General features: G+C 43.0%; 1 protein-coding gene across 8 annotated transcripts in view; it reads right to left on the reverse strand.

Moving 5' to 3' along the window:
• Positions 1 to 19,000, reverse strand: part of USP28 (ubiquitin specific peptidase 28) — a 66,242-nt gene extending 47,242 nt beyond the window's left edge. For 3 of the 8 annotated variants that reach the window (XM_043481509.1, XM_043481512.1, XM_043481508.1), the window contains exon 1: positions 18,766 to 18,996. In XM_043481509.1, coding sequence (XP_043337444.1) covers positions 18,766 to 18,876 — 111 coding nt within the window. In that variant the 5' untranslated portion in view covers positions 18,877 to 18,996. Of the gene's footprint in view, positions 1 to 18,765 lie in introns of all 8 variants that reach the window. The other 5 variants (XM_043481511.1, XM_043481510.1, XM_043481514.1 and 2 more) reach the window with 3 other exon arrangements.
• Between the last annotated feature and the right edge of the window lie 527 nt (positions 19,001 to 19,527).

Genomic DNA, 19,527 nt, shown 5'->3' on the forward strand with positions numbered 1-19,527 from the left:
TGTCCTGTTTTGCACAAAGACAAAAGTTAACACAAAACACCTATTTACAAGGCAGCTCAACTTAAACAGTCGGTTGGCCCAAGTGAAGACATAGTGATCTTTCAGATGAATACTGAAAACGAAACTGTTCACATTTAGCCCAACCAGCAGAAATCTAATTTATACTATTCTTAAGGGGATCCTAGAATGAAGCCCCAGATCAACAGCTGACGCGTGACCACTAACTATCTTTCAGTTAGCGCTGTGTCTCCAAGAGGCAGTCTAGCTCCCTGCCAGCGGTGAAACAGTATCCTCTGTCCTTCAACAGCTGAGGGCCCAATGCAACACTCAAGTATCACGCACTAGAAAACACGAACTGAAACACCCCTCTACAGTCCTCAGAAAAGCATCAACAGTCTTTCTGTTCTAGTCACAGGCCGTGGTCATAGGCTCGAAATGGAACCCTACCCTGCTGAGCCCAGCAGTCCTGGAGGCTGGGCGTCTGTCTCGGGCAGTCACTGCCTGGGCACTGGGAGAGGGACTTTCGCACTAGGAAGTGTCCAAAGCTAACCTTGGAAAACACTGAACACACACAGCATGTGATGTTTAGAAAAGTAAAGCATCAAAAAGTCTGTTTGCAAACAAATCCTAATTCCGTTGATCATACTGTGTAAAAGTGTGTGAATCTATATAACTCAATCATACCCAATTTTCTAAAAAGTTCAAACTGACGTACCCAAAAAAGGATGGAATAACAACTGGGAAGGGGAAATGGGTAGCATGTCAGACTGAACTGGAACCAAGAAGGGAAGAGTGGGATAGACAAACACACCTTCACCTGGGACCACTCGGTGTGTCAACAAAAGACAATGCCAGATGGAATAACAGCTCACACACACGCTTACTTCCCACCAGGTGCTGCTGAAAACACTTCAGAGGTATCAACTCATTTATCTCTCAGAACAAACCTGTGGGAGAGGCACTGCGCCCATCTGACAGAAGACTGAGGCACAGAGAGGCTGAGCAACTTACGGAGAGTCACTGCTAGTAAAGACTGGAGATGGGATTGGACCCCAGGCTGCCCGACTCCAGAGTCTGCACCCTAACCTCTATGCCATGCTGTATCTGAGAAGATGAAGAACACAGGCAAGAATGCCTACTTAATGCAAAACAATGCAAATGTTTTATTCTGAAATTTTGACCTTGATCTTCGCACGTTTCCTATTTTTATTTTAGCTGCCTTTATATAGGCACAGTTTTAATTACTCTGTAGAACAATCAGTTCCAAATAAGCTACCATCATGAGCTAGAGAGGTAAACACCAGAAGAGACTGAATCTAAGGTGCCACCAGTTATAAAATGGTGCCACCAAAGAGAAAAACTGCTGCTACTTAAACCATGACACAAGACCTTCACGACAGTCCCAGGAGACACATGAACTGGTCACATCCGCTTCCTGTGGCTCCAAAGTGTCTCATTTACATTGAGAAACAGAACCATTCACCCTGCTTCCAGATGCACAGCCTGGAATGCATTAAGTAACTCTCCTGCATATTTCTCAGCAGCAACAACAAAAAAGGCTTAAAACACCTATAGTAGCTTCCTTTCTGAGGGCCCGTGATACATTTGATTGTAGTTTTGCAAGAAAATCTGAAATGGCAATCATTCCTCCAAAGACAAATATTTTACTTCACATAAAATCAAATCTGTACCCTGTTGTTCTGTTTCTATGCTTTTCTTCATAGTTTTTGTTTCACTGTTGAATCATAGGGGGATCTTTTTAAAGTCATTTTAGATGGCAAGTAAACTAACACCCTGCTTATTTAACTTATATGCAGAGTACATCATGAGAAATGCTGGGCTCGAAGAAACACAAGCTGGAATCAAGATTGCCGGGAGAAATATCAATAACCTCAGATGTGCAGACGACACCACCCTTATGGCAGAAAGTGAAGAGGAATTACAAAGCCTCTTGATGAAAGTGAAAGAGGAGAGTGAAAAAGTTGACTTAACTCAGAAAACTAAGATCATGGCATCTGGTCCCATCACTTCATGGCAAATAGATGGGGAAACAGTGGCAGACTTTATTTTTCTGGGCTCCAAAAATCACTGCAGATGGTGACTGCAGCCATGAAATTAAAAGACACTTACTCCCTGGAAGGAAAGTTATGACCAACCTAGATAGCATATTTAAAAGCAGAGACATTACTTTGCCAACAAAGGTTCGTCTAGTCAAGGCTATGTTTTTTCCAGTGGTCATGTATGGATGTGAGAATTGGACCTTAAAGAAAGCTGAGCGCCAAAGAATTGATGCTTTTGAACTGTGGTGTTGGAGAAGACTCTTGAGAGTCCCTTGGACTGCAAGGAGATCCAACCAGTCCATCCTAAAAGAGATCAGTCCTGGTGTTCATTGGAAGGACTGATGCTGAAGCTGAAACTCCAGTACTTTGGCCACCTCATGCGAAGAGTTGACTCATTGGAAAAGACCCTGATGCTGGGAGGGATTGGGGGCAGGAGGAGAAGGGGATGACAGAGGATGAGATGGTTGGATGGCATCACCAACTCGATGGACATGAGTCTGAGTAAACTCCGGGAGTTGGTGATGGACAGGGAGGCCTGGCGTGCTGCAATTCATAGGGTCGCAAAGAGTCAGACACAACTGAGCAGCTGAAATGAACTGAACTGAAACGAAACTAACCATGCAGTACCAACAGGGCATGTAACTGGGCTGCCATGGTGGCAGGAACAGCTATGACCAAGCCCACACGTGTGTAGACCATGATAACTACACCACATGTGCTACGTGGAAGATAGTCAAGCAAGGAGCATCTCAATTTCAGAGATCTCAGAATGCCAAGTAAGTGCTAATCAAGGAAATATGGCATTCAAACGATAAGTAACTTACTAGCCATTACATGTGGCCACAGGTTAAAGTCCCACTCCTCTGTCTCCACGCTTTAACAGGTAGCAGCAGACATTAACACATCTAGAATAATACACTCAGGAAAGGAAACTCAGGTTCCCTTTTTTTTTTTAAAGCTATTGGGCAGAGATGACAAAGAGATAAAATTATTCTGTGCAGCTCCAAGAACAGTGTTATGCTCATCTCATCTCCCTCAAGAATTGTGTGTGTGTGCTAAGTCAGTCACTTCAGTCTGACTCTGTGTGGCCCCATGGACTGTAGCCCGCCAGGCTCCTCTGTCCTTGGGGATTCTCCAGGCAAGAACATCGGAGTGGGTTGCTCTGCCTCCGCAGAGGACCTTCCTGACCAAGGGATCAACCAGCGTCTCTCACGTCTCCTGCGCTGGCAGGCAGGTTTTTGACCACTAGTGCCACCTGGGAAGCCCCATGCTATTCAAGGACTCCAGCCCCTTACTATTCTCTGCCCTTTCTAACCTCCCATGCCAATGGAACAAATGAGCCTGCAAAGGAATGGGACTTCCTATCTTTACCTGATATTTCTCACCATATGGATCTCTGTTTTAAATGTGAAATTCCTGCCTCCATAAAGACAACAATCACACAACACACCACCTAATGTGAATTATCCACAGGACAGTGCTGTTCACAATTGTTAACTAACACTTACTGAACGCCTGTCAGGAACCATGGATGCCTCATACATCATGTAACCCCTGGAACAACCCTAAAATAGTCAAGGATCATCTTCATTGTGCAAATTAGAAAACTAAGGTTTATAAAACCAATTTTGTCATCAAATGTCTTGAACTAAATGATTAATCAAAAATAACCATTAAGAGTCTGAACAACACATTTCACAAGGAATAAGCTATGCTATTGGCACACATGAACAATTGCTATGACATGACTCAGTCTCATAAATATTTAGCTAAACCTAAATTCTCAGTAGTGCCCACAACCCAAATCCAGATCAGGGCTTCCTGGGTATAGACAGTAAGCAATCCGTCTGCAATGCAAAAGAGTCAGGTTCAACCCCTGGGTCAGGAAGATCCCCTGGAGTAGGAAAAGGCAACCCACTCCAGTATTCTTACCTGTAGAATTTCATGGACAGAGGAGCCTGGTGGGTGTATCTGACATGTTAATTTTACAACAGACAAGTTCATTAGGCTCTTAGTGCATCGCTAACTCCCAGTTTCTCCTCAACTTCACACGAAATTGATTTAAATATTAACTTCACCGTTAACTACGATGCTACAAATAAAGCACACACCCAACAAGAGACAAGACAAAGCCTGTGCTCTAGTCATAATGAAGTCAAATAACTGGCAAGAGCCAACAGGTTTGCATTTCCTTAACTAAATACATAAAACAAAGAGCACTCTCTTTTCTTGCCCAGAGGCAGTAAAGAAAGACAGGCACACACACATCTCTAGAAAGAGCTCAGCTACTCTATAGTTTTGGGGCAAAGCTTCTTTGTACTGAGGTTCTCTTAAAGCAGACGGCAACTCATCATAAACAATATTATTACATGGTAAAAACATTAAGTTATCAAGTTTTTGTAATAAACAACTGGCCTAATTCTACTGCAACTAAATTAAAACTCGATGAGCAAACTACTGCGATTACTAATCTCACAATCTTCAAAATACTCAGTTTAGCACTGTGACAAGGGTGCTTTCTAGATGATTTCATTCCTTCAAACAGGAATGCTATTTTCACCATTCTGATGCACACATTTACTGATCTCGATTGTCTATTTTTACAAGTACATTTCTAAATTTAAAACTAAGTAACTGATAAATGTTACTTTACTCCAAAGAAATACCAAGGTGTGCCTAATAAAATTCTCTCCAAAGTTAAAGATCTGGTTTTCTAATTTTAAAAATAAACCTTAAATATCCAAGGAAAGCAAAGGGTAACTCTAAGAGTCAAAGAAAATACACAGCAGCAACTCCAGAAACCCAGGCTATATAACGGAGTCTTAACACAGTCTGAGACTGCTGCTAACCTTTCCAACTTCCACGGAAAAAGTCCGCAAAGTCCTGCTATTTTTTCAGTTTTTATTCCAGCAACAACTCTATGTTGGTACAATTTACTCATAATATGAAACTCTAAAGTGCCTTATGAGTCCACAAATGACAAATAGCCATTTTTTCTGGATAAAACTGAATCCCCTGAAATCGATAACTTATTTTAATGGTGCAAAAATTAGGTACATGATGAAAATCACTGTTTCAGTTCATCAACTGGCTTAACGTTTTTAAAAAGCATTAAAAGCTTTTAAAAGTTAGTCAATCCTAAATGGTGTAAAGGGGTCTGAACTAAAATTAAAAGCAAGGAAGAAGAACTAATCATTATTTACTCAAACTTTTTCATCTCTTTTGTCCACATTCACTGAGTAGAAAATTCTAACAGCACAAAATGATATAAAATGAAAGGGAAATTTCCCTGTTCCTTCCATCCAGTTCCATGTCCCAGGAGTAATCACTATTAATAGTTTCTGACATCTTTCAGAAATGGTCTATGCACATGAACGTCTTCTTTCATACCATACACAAAGTCCTGCACCTTGTTTTTTTCTTACTTTAGAATACACTAAGACAATATTTTTTCATTTCTTTAAATACATATATGCCTCAACCAAATACAAGAAACACGTCCAGGAAACTAATATGACAAGGTCTTATGAAATGCATCTTCAAACATTTAAGAAAACGCCATTTAGCAATCTATTTGCTAAATGAGAAACTAAGAAAATACAGGAAAAGATATAGAAACCAAGTTTACATGCTTATAGTTTTAGAAACAAAATTCTATGTTATTATTAGTTGGGCCTCAGTGTGTAGTTTCCATCTCTTATAAATAACAGGGACCAGAGAGGTGACTTGGGATGGCATTATGAACAGTTCTAAATGTCAGGATGAGTTTAGACTTGATCTAATGAACAACATAAAATCATTACAGGCTCTTCAGCAGGGAAGAAATGTGAGGGGCAAAAAAGGCATTTTAAAGGGATTAATCTAGCATATATTAACAGCTAGTTTACATGTGGGTTAAAACTAGGAAAAGAAAGCTTAACCATGAGTTACAGAGCTACTGAATAAACCAAAGATGATGAAAGCAGTAGGAAGCTGGTAGGAAAAGTGGAATGGTAGAGTACAGTCTATGGGTTTTCCCAATGGCTCAGTGGGTAAAGAATACACCTGCAATGCTGGAGACACAGGAGATGCAGGTTTGATCCCTGGGTTGGGAAGATCCCCTGGAGGAGGAAATGGCAACCCACTCCAGTGTTCTTGCTGAAAAAGCCAATGGGCAGATGAGCCTGGCAGGCCCCAGGCCGTGGGGTCACAGGGCTAGAGACATAATTGAGTGACTAAGCACTTAAGAGTATGCTCTGCACATCTCAGAGAAGAAGAGATGATGCCGAGTCAACATCTGAAAACGGGTGCCTGAGAGAACATGACTAACAAAGGCATGAAAAGAAACCATAAAAAAAAGTAGTTACACCACAATGACAGAATGAAGGGGGAAAATCATCTTGATCAATGCAGAAAAACACAACACATTTGATGACATACATAATTGGGAAACTAGGAAAAGAAGGGCATTTCCTCAACATGATGAAGGGCCTGTATTTAAAAAAAAAAAAAACTCACAGTTAACATCATACACAGTAGTGCAAGACTGAAAGAGTCCCCCTTAAAATCAGTATTAATACAAAGAAGCCCATTTTCACCAGTATTATTCAACGTTATACTAGAAGTTCTAGCCAGAACAATTAGGCAAGAAAAATAAATAAAACGCACCTATACTGGAAAGGAAAAAGCAAAACTATCCCTATTTACAGATGACATGATATATAAAACACCCAAAAAAATCCACAAAAAAGTCACTAGAGCTAATAAACAAATTCAGCAAAGTTGAAGAGCATATGATCAATAGAAAAAAATCAGCTGTGTTTCTATACAGTAATAGTGTACAATCTAAACAGGAAATTAACAATTTCATTCATAAAAGTATTCAAAAGAATAAAATACTTTGGAATAAATTTAACGAAGAAGGTGAAAGATCTGTATACTAACAACTACATAACACTGAGAAAAAACTTACAGGAAACTTTCATAACATCCAAGTTCGTGGACTGGAAGACCGTATTAAGGTTCTCCAGAAAAACAGAACCAACAGGGCGTGCATGTGGTGTGTGAAGAAATCCTGTATTCATAGTTTCCAGTATATGTGAATTAAGAAATTTATTATTACAAATTGGCTCTTGGGATTTTGAAAGCTGAGAAGTTCCAAGATCTACACTGGCTGGAGAACCAGCCAATGAGGTTATTTTAACCTGAGCTGGAAGCCTGAGAACCAGGAAAGCTTATGACGTAACTTTCAGTCTGAGGGCAAGAGAAGACCTGCACCCAATTAGGTAAAGTTTCCTCTTTTCTACTTAGTCTTTCCGTAGCTGGGATGAGGTCCAAAGACATCAGAGTGAGCAATCAGCTTTATTCACCCTACCGATTCAAATGCTAATCTCATCCAGAAGCACCCTCACAGACATAACCAGAATGGTTGACAAAACGTCTGGACACCTCCTGGTCTAGTCAAGCTGACACATAAAATGAACCATCACAAAGACTTAATATGTCAATACGACCCAAAGTGATCTACAGATTCAATGCAATACAGAAAAGATCAATTCCAATGATCATTTTTACAGAAATGAAACCGCTGACCCTCAAATCCATATGGAATTTCAGTAGACGTTGAATAGCCAAAACAATATTGAACAAACAGGGCTCACACTCTAAGATTTCAAAACTTACTGTGAAACTATAGTAATCACGACAGTACAGTACTGGCATAAGGATAAGCAGATAGGCAAATGAATTGCAATTGGGAGTCCAGAAAAGAGTCATAAATCTCCGGTCAACTGATTTTTAAGTTTTTTAATTTTATTTTCTGTTTTATTTATTTAATTTTTGGCTGTGCTGGGTCCTCACTGCAGCACACAGGCCTTCTCCAGTTGCGGCAGGTGGGGGCTACTCTTCGTTGCAGCATGCGGGTTTCTTTCTGCAGTGGCTTCTCTTGCTGCGGAGCATGGGCTCCAGGCGCAGGGGCCTCAGTAGTTGCGGCACATGGGCTTAGCTGCCCTGTGATACATGGGATCTTCCAGGACCACAGACAGAACCTATGTTTCCTGCACTGGCAGCAGAGTGTTAACAACTGGACAACCAGGTAAGTCCTGGTCAATCGATTTTTGATAAGGATGTCAAGACTATTTGACGGGGGAAAAAAAAAAGACTCTTCAAAAAATGGTATTAGGGATGGTATAGGGATAAGATTGACAGTATTTAAGAGCACAAATTTGCAACAAGTACTAAAATAGCCATAGAGATTTAATGTAAGGTTTATTGAACATAATAATAATGCACTATAGGTAAGTGATGTGACAAATATCAGAAGAGCAAACATATTGTAATATATCCACTTACTGAAGCAACATGACGTACACCTTAATTTACACACTCCACAAACAAAAATGGTGGTAGAACAACTAGATATACATTTGCAAAAGAATAAAGTTTGACTCCTGCTGCTAAGTCACATCGTCATGTCCAACTCTGTGCAACCCTATAGACGGCAGCCCAGCAGGCTCCCGTCCCTGGTATTCTCCAGGCAAGAATACTGGAGTGGGTTGCCATTTCCTTCTCCAGTGCATGAAAGTGAAAAGTGAAAGTGAAGTCACTCAGTCGTGTCTGACTCTTAGCGACCCGACGGACTGTAGCCTACCAGGCTCCTCCGTCCATGGGATTTCCCAGGCAAGAGTACTGGAGTGGGGTGCCATTGCCTTCTCCCGTTTGACTCCAACTTCACATAATGTTCAAAAACTAACCCAAAATGGATCAACATCTAAAGTATAAGAGCTAAAATTATAAAACTCTAACAAGAAAGTTAGAGGTAAATCTTCAGTATCTTGAATTTGACAATGGCTTCTTTTTATATTATCCCAAAAGCACAAGTGACAGAAGAAAAAAATAGGTAAGTGGCACTTCATCAAAATTAAAAACTTTTATGCAACAAAGGACATTATCAAGAAAGTGAAATGACAACCTATAGGATGGGAGTAAATAGTTTCAAAACATAAATCTGATAAGGATCTAGTATTCAGATTATATTCAAATTCTTACAATTCAAAAACCAAAGACAAAAAACCCTAATTCAAAAAACAGGCAAAGGACTGAAACAGACATTTCCCCAAAGAAGAGATACAAATGATCAATAAACATAAGAAAAGATGCTTAACAACAACTGCCATTAGGAAAACGCAAATCAAAACTAAATGAGATACCACTTCATAGGCAAAGATGACTCCTATAAAACAAAGCAAAGCAAAGATGGAAAATTACAAGTTTGGGGAGGATATGGAAAAACTGGGATCTTTGTGTGCTGCTGGTGGGAATGTAAAACAGAAAAGATGCTATGGAAATGTCTGAGGTTCTTCAAAACGTTATACATAGAATTACCCTATGATCCAGCAATTCTACACTTAGGTATATACCCAAAATAATTGGAAGCAGGTATTCAAATATTTAGGGCTTTATGTATGGCTCAGTGGTAAAGATTCCACCTGCAATGCAGGAGACACAGGTTTGACCCCTGGGTCAGGGAGATGCCCTGGAGGACAGCACGGCAACTCACTCCAGTATTCTTGGCTGGAGAATCTCAAAGACAGAGGAGCCTGGTGGGCTACAGTCCACAGAGTCACAAAGAGTCAGACACGACTGAAGTGACTTAGCACGCACTCAAATATTTGGACACGACTGTTCACAGAAGTACTATTCACAAAAGCCAAAAGGTGGGAAAAACTCAAATGTCCACCAATGGAAAAATTACATCTTACACCAGGTAAGATGTACTAGATATATGTATGTTATTCAGTCACTCAGTCATGTCCAATTCTTTGCGACCCCCATGGACTGCAGCATGCAGGCTCCCCTGTCCTTCACTATCTCCTGGAATTCACTCAAACTCGTGTATGTCGAGTCGGTGATGCCATCCAACCCATCTCATCCTCTATCGTCCCCTTCTCCTCCCACCTTCAATCTTTCCCAGCATTAGGGTCTTTTCCAATGAGTCAGCTGTTTGCATCAGGTGGACAAAGTATTAGAGCTTCAGCATCAGTCCTTCCACTGAACATTCAGGGTTGATTTCCTTTAGGACTGACTGGTTTGATCTCTATGCTCTCCGAGGGACTCTCAAGATCTTCTCCAGCATCAAAGTTCAAAAGCATCAATTCTATCCAAGGGACTCTCAAGAGTCTTCTCTGGTACCACAGTGCAAAAGCATCAATTCTTTGGGGCTCAGTCTTTTTTATGGTCCAACTCTCACAACTGTACATGACTACTGGAAAAACCACAGCTTTGACTATATGGACCTTTGTCAGCAAAGTGATGTCTCAGTTTTTCAATACACTGTCTAGATTTGTCATAGCTTTTCTTCCAAGGAGCAAGCATCTTTTAATTTCATGGCTGCAGTCATCATCCACAGTGATTTTGGAGCCCAAGAAAATAAAGTCTGTCACTGTTTTCATTTCCCTTTCTATCTGACATGAAGCGTTAGGACCGGATGCTATGATCTTAGTTTTTAGAATGTTGAGTTTTAAGTCAGGTTTTTTACTCTCCTCTTTCACCTTCATCAAAAGGCTCTTTAGTTCCTCTTCACTTTCTGCCATTAGGGTGGTGTCATCTGCATATCTGAGGTTATTGATATTACTCCTGGCAATCTTGATTCCAGTTTGTGCTTCATCCAGCCCAGCATTTCAGAGGATGTCCTCTTCATATAAGTTAAATAAGCAAGGTGACAATATACAGCCTTGATGTACTCCTTTCCCAATTTGGAACCAGTCTGTTGTTCCATGTTTGGTTCTAGAGCTGAATATTAGCCATTATTGAAAGGAATGAAGTACTGATACATGCTATAACTTGAATAAACTTCAATAAACTAAGCGAAAGACACAAGACACAAAAGGTCACATATTATACGATTCCATTTACATGAACTATTCAGAACAGGTAAAACGCAGCTACAGAAAGCAGATCAGTGTGGTCAGGGGGGAGAGTGGAGGGGAAACAGGGAGGGACTGATTAGTTAGAATTTGGTTTTCTTTTGGGGTGATAAAAATATTTTGGACCTAGACAGAAATGGTGGTTGTGCAATGTTGTGAATATACTAGATGTATACTTTAAAATAGGTAATTTATATTATATGAATTTCACCTCAACTGAATAAAAATTGAGCTTTACATATGCACGTACATACACACAACAAAAAAGGAAAAAAAAAAAAACCACCAGGAAAGTACTAACTTGCACAGAAATATTGGAAAAAGGAAATATTTTCTTAGGATATCTCAGATTTAACCTACCAACCACCATGAAGCAGCTGCTAGCATCAATTCATGCAGATCTTTAATCTGGCTTTGAATGTCTGGCATTTTGACCTGTTTTTTATTAGAAAGCCTTGATGGTGGAAATAGCACCAGGTAGCCCCAACTCCACCACACATTAGCCTCTGTGAAAATTTCAACTTTCTTAAGCATCAATTTCTACGGCTGGAAAATAAAGTATACCATAAGCTTTGGCAGCACAGGTGTGACTATGAAATGAAGTAATGCATATAGGAACTGTTATTAAAGTGAAAAAATGATTTTTAAATGTAACTACTATGACCCGTCCATCTAAAAGACTCATCTACAGACTGTAGTAAAAATAGTGATATCCTAGGAAAATAATTGCCTTTGCCAGGGTTTTAGTTTTATTACTTACTAGTTGTGTCATTTTGCAAATTCTGCTTCGCACTGAATTTTATTTCACAGGGTTGCTATATGGGCTCAATGAGAAATATATGTTAAGGTGCTCCACAAATTGTCAAGGGAGTCAAAAAGTTTGGTTCTAAAAAGGCACGTACTGCAGCAAAGTCAGAATGGCGTGAAGTCTCAACTGTGCTATGCTGTGTATGCTCAGTTGCTAGGTCATATCTGACTCTCTGCCACCCAATGGACTGTAGCCTGTAGTCCCGCCAGGCTCCTGTCTGCAGGACTTTCCAGGCAAGAATACTGGAGTGGGTAGCCGTTACCGTCTTCAGGGGATCTTCCCGACCTGGGGAGGGAACCCTGCTTCTTCTGCCTTCATCTCCTGCATTTGCAGGGGGATTCTTCACCACTTGAGCCACCTGGGAAGCCCCTCAACTGTGCTACTTAGAATTTATTCTTGAGTAAGTCATTTTTTCAAATGCAATACAGAGACAGACTTTGGTTTAAAAATTTCTTATTAGGACCTTGTAAGCTATATTCATATCTGAGGCTGAGTTTCCCCACAGTAATAAGACATAATCATTCATACCTTGTAGGGTTTTGATAAAGATTAAAAATGTACCAAAAACTGGCATATGGTAGAGGTTATGATTACAAGTACATATTTGCAGGGCTGGTATAGTAACTGTGGGAAAAGGAGTGAGGCAGCAAATGTTTATCTCAAGTAGAAATGCTCAAAAAGCATTTGGAAAAAGAGGAGTTGAAGTCATCTGCAATTTGGGATCAGACATGCAGATCTGGAAGCAGTTAATAAAGGGACAGTAACAACAAAGAAAGCAAAGGTTCGCCCCTAGCAGAGAAGAAATGTAGAAAAGCCAGAAAAATAAAGGCCTCAGGGCCTTCCTTGGTGGTGCAGTGGCTGGGACTCTGAGCTTCCAGTGCAAGTGGCCCAGGTTCCACCCTTGGTCAGAGAACTAGATCCCACATGCCGCAACTAAGAGTTTGCATGTCGCAACTAAAGATGCTGCGTGCAGCTAAGACCCAGTGCAGCCGAATACACACACACAAACATACATACACACAGGGCCCAAAGGTCCCAGGGAAGAGGGCTCAGCAAGTTCACCAGCAGCAACGCTGGGCACACTAACAGGACATGCAAACAGTCTGAGGCCAGGGCTCCACCACAGACGGTGATCACGAGTAAATCAACTCCCTAAACCAGCTACTATATCTGCAAAACCAAGAAGGCTGCAGTAGGGGATTTCCCTGGTGATGCAGTGGATAAGAATCACCTGCCAATGCAGGGGACAGAGGTTTGATCCCCGGCTCAGCAAGATCCCACATGCCACAGAGTAGCTAAGCCCAAGTGCCACAACTACTGAAGCCCTCGCACTCGAGGGCAGAGGTGCAGTATGGAATTCCTTGCTGGTCCAATGGTGGGGACTTGGCACTTTCACTGTTAAGGGCACAGATTCAATCCTTGGTTGGGAACTAAGATCCTATAAAGTTGTGCAGCACGACTCCATCCCTCCACGCCAAAAAAAAAAAAGAAAGCCGTAGTACATAAATTCAAACATCTTTTCCAGGGCTAGTTTTCATAAGAAAGTTGTAAAATGATGTTATCTGTTCAGAAGTGAGGGCTTACTGTGATACATCTGTGATGAGACCATGGTGAATGATTCAAGAAAACAGGCTGGAATTTTTTTGTAAAAAGCAGAACAGTTGATAATAACTAGCAACAAAATCAAAAGCCGAAATAAGTATTAACCAAAAAGTGGCCATGAAAAAGCATCACAAATCAAAACATGCAAATGGGACTTGAGAAAGTATTTGAATAAGCAAGGATGTAGAAAGAACTAGTACTGAAAGGTCACTGACCTGACCAGAAGGTGATTAGTCACTGGTCACCTCCAAGAGATCCATTTCACTTGCTACCAATACTAAAAGCCTACTGCTGGCAAGGCTCTCGTTGGGTGGCCTGGGAGATGCTGATCACATAAAACCACCTACTGCCCTACAATCTAATCTTCTGTTGCCTGATCAGCCTCTCTGTAGGCCTCTGGGCAACCAGCCCTCATCTTGCTGGAGCCTAAGTGATCCCCAGAGTCACCTCCTAACTGGGCTTTTGCAAAGTTGCTACTGCACCTGAAGTAAAACCTGGGAACCAGCTCACTTCGGCCTGAGGACGGCGAGGGGGGGGGCGGGCTCCTACCAGCCAAGAGCTAAACCTTGCCTGGGTCTGTGTTTTTCAAATTTTCCACAATGAGCTGAAATTACACTGTAACTGGAAAACTGTTTTAGAGAAGAAACAGGTTGACTTGGAAGAAAGTAAACAAAATGAAAGGAAAGACAGTAAACAAGGTTAAAGAACAAGGCAGAGACAATTTTGCTATTGTTGCTATTTTGTTTGAGGGTTGAGGAGAAGTGTGCGTGGCTGAAGGGAATATGGGAATCCTTTGCAGCAGAAAATTGATCACTTTCTCAAAGTTTATCACCCAGGGATCTTGTCAAAAGGAGATTCTGATTCTGCAGGTCTAGGGTAGAGGCCCAAACAGTGGTATGTTGGTTTGTCCAGCCGATTTATTGCCTTAATAGAAATATTTCGATGAAGATTTCAAGCTACTAACATGAGGTCATTGAACAGATAGTTGGGAAGAAATGTATATAGTCACATGGAGAGGCAGTACAAGTACAAGCTGGCTCCAGCACATCCAAATTTCTACATTTCTAACAAACTCTTGGACGATATGGATGCTACTGGTCCATGGACCATATCCTGAGTTTCAAGGGAGCAGAAGGCAGTGAAGGTACCTGGGAGTTAGGCTAGGATAAGGAAGATGAAAGAAAACTTAGGCGAATGAGGAGAAACATCATCTAAACCAGGGTTTCTTAAGCCCCATTGACATTTTGGGCCAGACAACTTCTTGTTTTGGGGAAGGGGGGGCCCTCTATACACTGCACGATATTTAGCAGCATTCTTGGCTTCCACGCACTAGATGACAAGCGTATTCTTCCCTAGGAGTCACAATCAAAAAGGTTTCTAGACACCACTGATTTAGATTCATCTCTAAAAGACAGGAGAAGGGAAGAGTACATCTTCCACTGAGAGAAAAAAGATTCTGAAGGGGGGAGGACCCCAAGCATGAGACAGAGCGCTCTTTAGGTATCAGTTAGTTCATCCAAGTAGAAAGGAAGGTAATCTATTGAGAAAGAGTGCAGTGAGGACTGAAAATTTTAAACATCAGGAAGAGAGTTCTACAGAGTAATAGGTTCTGACCCAAAACTATGGGTCCATCAACAAAGAAGTAGGATCAGAGATTTCTTGAGCTCTTGGGAGTTAGAAATCCCTGGGTTAAACCCTGGCTGTACCCTTTACTAGGTAAGTAACCTTGTGTAAATTATTTAACAAGAAATAAGAAAACTTCCTGAAGTTGTCCTAAGTACCGAGATATGTTAAGTTGTAAGCACAGTCTGGCATATAGTACATGATCAATCAAGGTTATCTATTACTACTATCAGCATCATTATTCTCCTTGAAAAATACGTTTCACTTGGCTATTGCTTTAAATTTCTTTGATGAAAGAAAACACATGGCAAGATCTTGCCTGGTGAGGTGTTACTTGTCAATGTGTTTTATAAATTTACTAAAAGTACTGTGTGAGTAGGAACTGTCTGGAGCTGGAGGCATGAGAGTTGTGGATGCCAACCAAGCACTCACTTACTGTTGTTCCAAAAATTACAAGAAATGAGATAAGATAAAAGAGTGTATAAAACCAATAAATCAAAAGAAGGCACTAAATTTTCTCAGAAACAGGTTTTCACAGGGCTTCCGTTAGCAGGATGTATGACGAGCCTTAGCACAGCTACAAAGGTTGACAGGTTTGTAAGAGCCAATCTGACTTCAAATTGCTTGTCCTACTGAGGTAGGAGGCAGTGGGTCTCTGGGCCGGACACCTGGTGGTTGTCAAGTGGAGTAAAACTAAGCCCTTGTTCTCAACCAGACACTCTAAGGACAAAGCTAGTGGTAAAAGCTGAGCTCTGCTAAAGCAAAGAGATAAGGTGCCCACTCCTGAGGTCAAGGAAGACTTCCCTGTCTGCACATGTGAAGGAATGCTTTTGGGAGTTGAAAAGGGAGGGGACCCCACTCCATAATAAGTGTGGACATGCACCTACAGGCCGCTACAGTGGGAACCGTCTCAGCAAAAAGTTGCACGTGCATCTTGGGGAAGATCCATGGGCCAGTCAGGCATGAAGAGAGAAACAAGATAATGGGTCAAAGGTAAGCAAAGCCCTGGAAGGACTGTCCTATATAAATGATTTACATCACCTCCTCACTCCTCCTCCTTATCCAGGACGGCCACACATCTCTCTGGGTGTGTCTCTAAACGCCTGCGCTCCTCTCCGGGTGTGTGTCTCTGCCTAGCTTCTAACTTACTGCACCACTCCTCATCAGAGAGGATGCCCATACCCTGTCAGGGTGTGTATCTCTGCCCTGATTCTGAGTTGGATAAACGAACTGTTTTCCTGTGTGCTCTCCCATATATTGTGCTGTGTCTCAAATCATAAACTTTCCATCTGTTTTTATACTTTTTGCCTCCTTGAAATATTCTTGCTTCAAAGCGGGGCAAGAGCCAGGGCCACTTTGCCCCTAGCCTCTAGCCCTTGGTCCAGTGGCTAGGACTCTTGGTTTTCATCCAGGTTACCCAGGTTTAATTCCTGAGCAGAGAAGCAAGAGCTCTCTTCAGGACTGCTCAATGCTCTCCCTCCGAGAGCACACTGCTGCTGGGTTTTCATCTAAGTGAAGAACTGATTTAAATGGTGCAAGCTAAGTCGCTTCAGTCTCGTCCGACTCTTTGCGATCCCATGGACTGTAGCCCCCCAGGCTCCTCTGTCCATGAGATTTTCCAGGCAAGAATACTGGAGTGGGCTGCCATGCCCTCCTCCAGGGAATTTTCCCAACCCAGGGATGGAACCTGCATCTCTCAGGTCTCCTGCATTAGCAGGTGGATTCTTTACCACTAGCGCCACCTGGGAAGCTGCGATTTAAATGGTACCTATCCTCTTTTAGACTCAAGTGCAGACTAAGAACAGATTTCAAGAGTACTGCGTTTTCGTCTGACTCAAGTTCTTCAGGGCTATGACAGATTCTGCCTGTTCGCTGACCAATAAGGGAAAGGAAGCACTCTAAGTTTTAAATAGCTGCTGAGTGTCAGGGGAGGAGCGCTCCCCTCAATTAGAACAATTCAAGATCCTTTAAGGGCAATGAAGAATTACTTCAGAGAATTTAGAGTTCATTCTAACATGAAACTTAAGATGAAGAAGAAAATACCAAAATCTTTCCTCTGAGATGGGAAAAGTACTCCCCATATAGACTCCTTCATTCTAGCCTGCTAACTTCAGGCATTTTACATTAGAAAAAACCGAAAGGGCAAACATTATCAAGCATTCCAAGCTTATCATCTGTCTGTATGGGGCGAATCGCTGGGAAGAACAGTAAATGTCATCACTCTGCAGGTTGCCAGGAATCAGGTCCTCCAGCCAGCCACAGCCACTGGAGTTCCAAAGCTTTCCAAAAATAGCTATGACTTATATACAAGTGTTCATCAAACACCTCACACATGAGCATGAGCGCTTAAACCGAGAAGGCTGAGACAGTGGTCATCCCTCAAACTGAGGCAGAGGTAAATGCAGTTGCCGCTGACCAAAGGACACATGGTCTCAACCAACAAATTTAAATATGACTTGCTCTCCCTTAAAATAGTCTCTTCTCTAAATCAACATGACAATCTCAAAACTAAGATTTTCCCACCTGCTTTTAAGTCACTGTCCTTTGAAGAAACAGAACTGATCTGTGAAACGGAAGAAAATCCTGACTCACATTCCAAGGGTCATTTGTAAACACCTAACAATATTTCTATTAAAAATCAGCACATGAAACACCATTTGCCTGCTTTCACTTTGGAGCCCAGGACCTGGAGGTATCTTTTACTACCGGAATTTTAAAAGGAAGTGCGGTCACTTTATTGGTCTCTTGAGTGTCCGAAGAGGGGGTTAAAAAAAGGGCGTAAAAGGTTTCTCACGTGGAGGTATCTTGATAGCTCTGTACTGTAAATAGATAAATAGTTTATGAAATTCCTCACTTCCAAACTCGCATTTAAATACTTGGTACAGGTTCCCCATTCTGTCTTGAAAAAGCGCACCACTTGAGGGGTGACAGGGTAGTGTTAAGTTAGAACATTCCAAAGTAACATTAGAAGACATTCTCAAATTGCCCACTTCCCAAGGTTTTTTTTTTCTTTTTCTTTTTTGGAACAGACATTAGCCTTTTTTTCTCTCAAACCAGTGTTCTTTTCCTCTCACCTTCTTAGCCCAGAAATCCCTGTATTGATTTCAATCTTCTTAGATACTAGAACTAGGAAAGCATTATCAGCATACCTTCTATTCATCACGGTGTTCCTCCCCTTTCCTTAAAAATCTACAGTGATGAATGCAGTAACTGGGGAGGCTGCTTTCTGCTTAAAAATATGGGGGGGGGGGGATGTGGAAGGTAGGAAGTGGTAACAAGGACCCTTGGTCTTTCACACGGTGTAGATAAAATCCTCGCTTTAACTTAGATAACTTCGGTCTGCTTTAGACTCTTAGAACAGCACTGCCCTAAAACGGATTCGAAAACAAAAACAAACAAAAAAAAACACAATCCAGCAAAGCTGCCCCTTTCCGAAGTTTCTCACCCCTAGTCGGGGGCCAGGAGCGCTCTCTTTAGAGATCCCTGATGCAGACAGTAGCCCACGTCCAGTCCTTTATTTTTGATATCCCAAATTAGCTAACCTCCCTCGAACTTCAGCCTGTCTCCGGACCCCAAGAAGAGTCCTCAGTCTCTGCGAGCGAGCCTTGCAGAGACTTCAGCTTCCTCCCGGAGCCCCCGTGCTCACCCCTGCCGGCGCGCTGCCTTCGCCCCCGCCGGGCCCGGGCGCCCTCCGCAGCCCCGCGCCCCATCTCCGCAGGCCCGCCCGCCCGCGCCCCGCGCGGCTCCAGCCTGGGCCCCGCACCCCTACCCCGTGGGACCCGGAGTCCGCCCCCTGGTCCGCGCCCGCCGCCGCGAGGCCCACCGAGCCGTGGCGGTCGGTCGCTCCGGCCGCGTCGTCCTGCTGCAGCTCCGCAGTCATGGCCGAGACGCCCCTCCGCGGGTCACCCGCCTCCCGCCGCCGCCGCCGCCGGCCCAGCCTCGCTGGAGGAGGAGGAGGAGGAGGAGGAGGTGAAGGAGGAGGCCCCGCCTCCGCCCTCCACCCCGCTCGAGCCCCGCCTCCGCCCCGCCGCGCGCCTGAGGCTCAGCCCACACGCTCCGCCCCCGGCCTGCGCGCGCACGCCAGGCGCGCGGCCGCGGCCCGAGCCGCTTTGCGTGCTCCCGCGTACGCCGGGCTCTGACCCCGCGCAGGCCACGTGACCCCGGCCCCGCCCACGCCTAACGGTCAGCTTGTACGTCGGTCGGGCGGTCTGCGGCCCGGAAGTGGTGCTGCGGAGACGGGACCTTGCTTTCCCAAATCTCATTCTCCGACGTCAGCGGTCAAAACCTCCTCATTTTTCGGACTCACCGCCGGCTCTAGACTCCTCACAGACGAGTTAAAGCTACTCCCTGTTTTGGGAACCTGTCTTAGGGAACGTGTAATAGAGGGTGTCTCACCTCACGGTGGAGTCGTTTCCAAGTCCAGTGACTCGAAAAATGTTTCCTCCTGAAGAAATGGGAAGACTGAGACTCGATGGAGTGGGCCGACGTCTGAAGTTAACCGAATGGACCAGAACTTGTGTTCACTGATGAC

This window comes from Cervus canadensis, chromosome 11, assembly GCF_019320065.1.
Source record: "Cervus canadensis isolate Bull #8, Minnesota chromosome 11, ASM1932006v1, whole genome shotgun sequence".
Classification (NCBI taxonomy): Eukaryota; Metazoa; Chordata; class Mammalia; order Artiodactyla; family Cervidae; genus Cervus; species Cervus canadensis.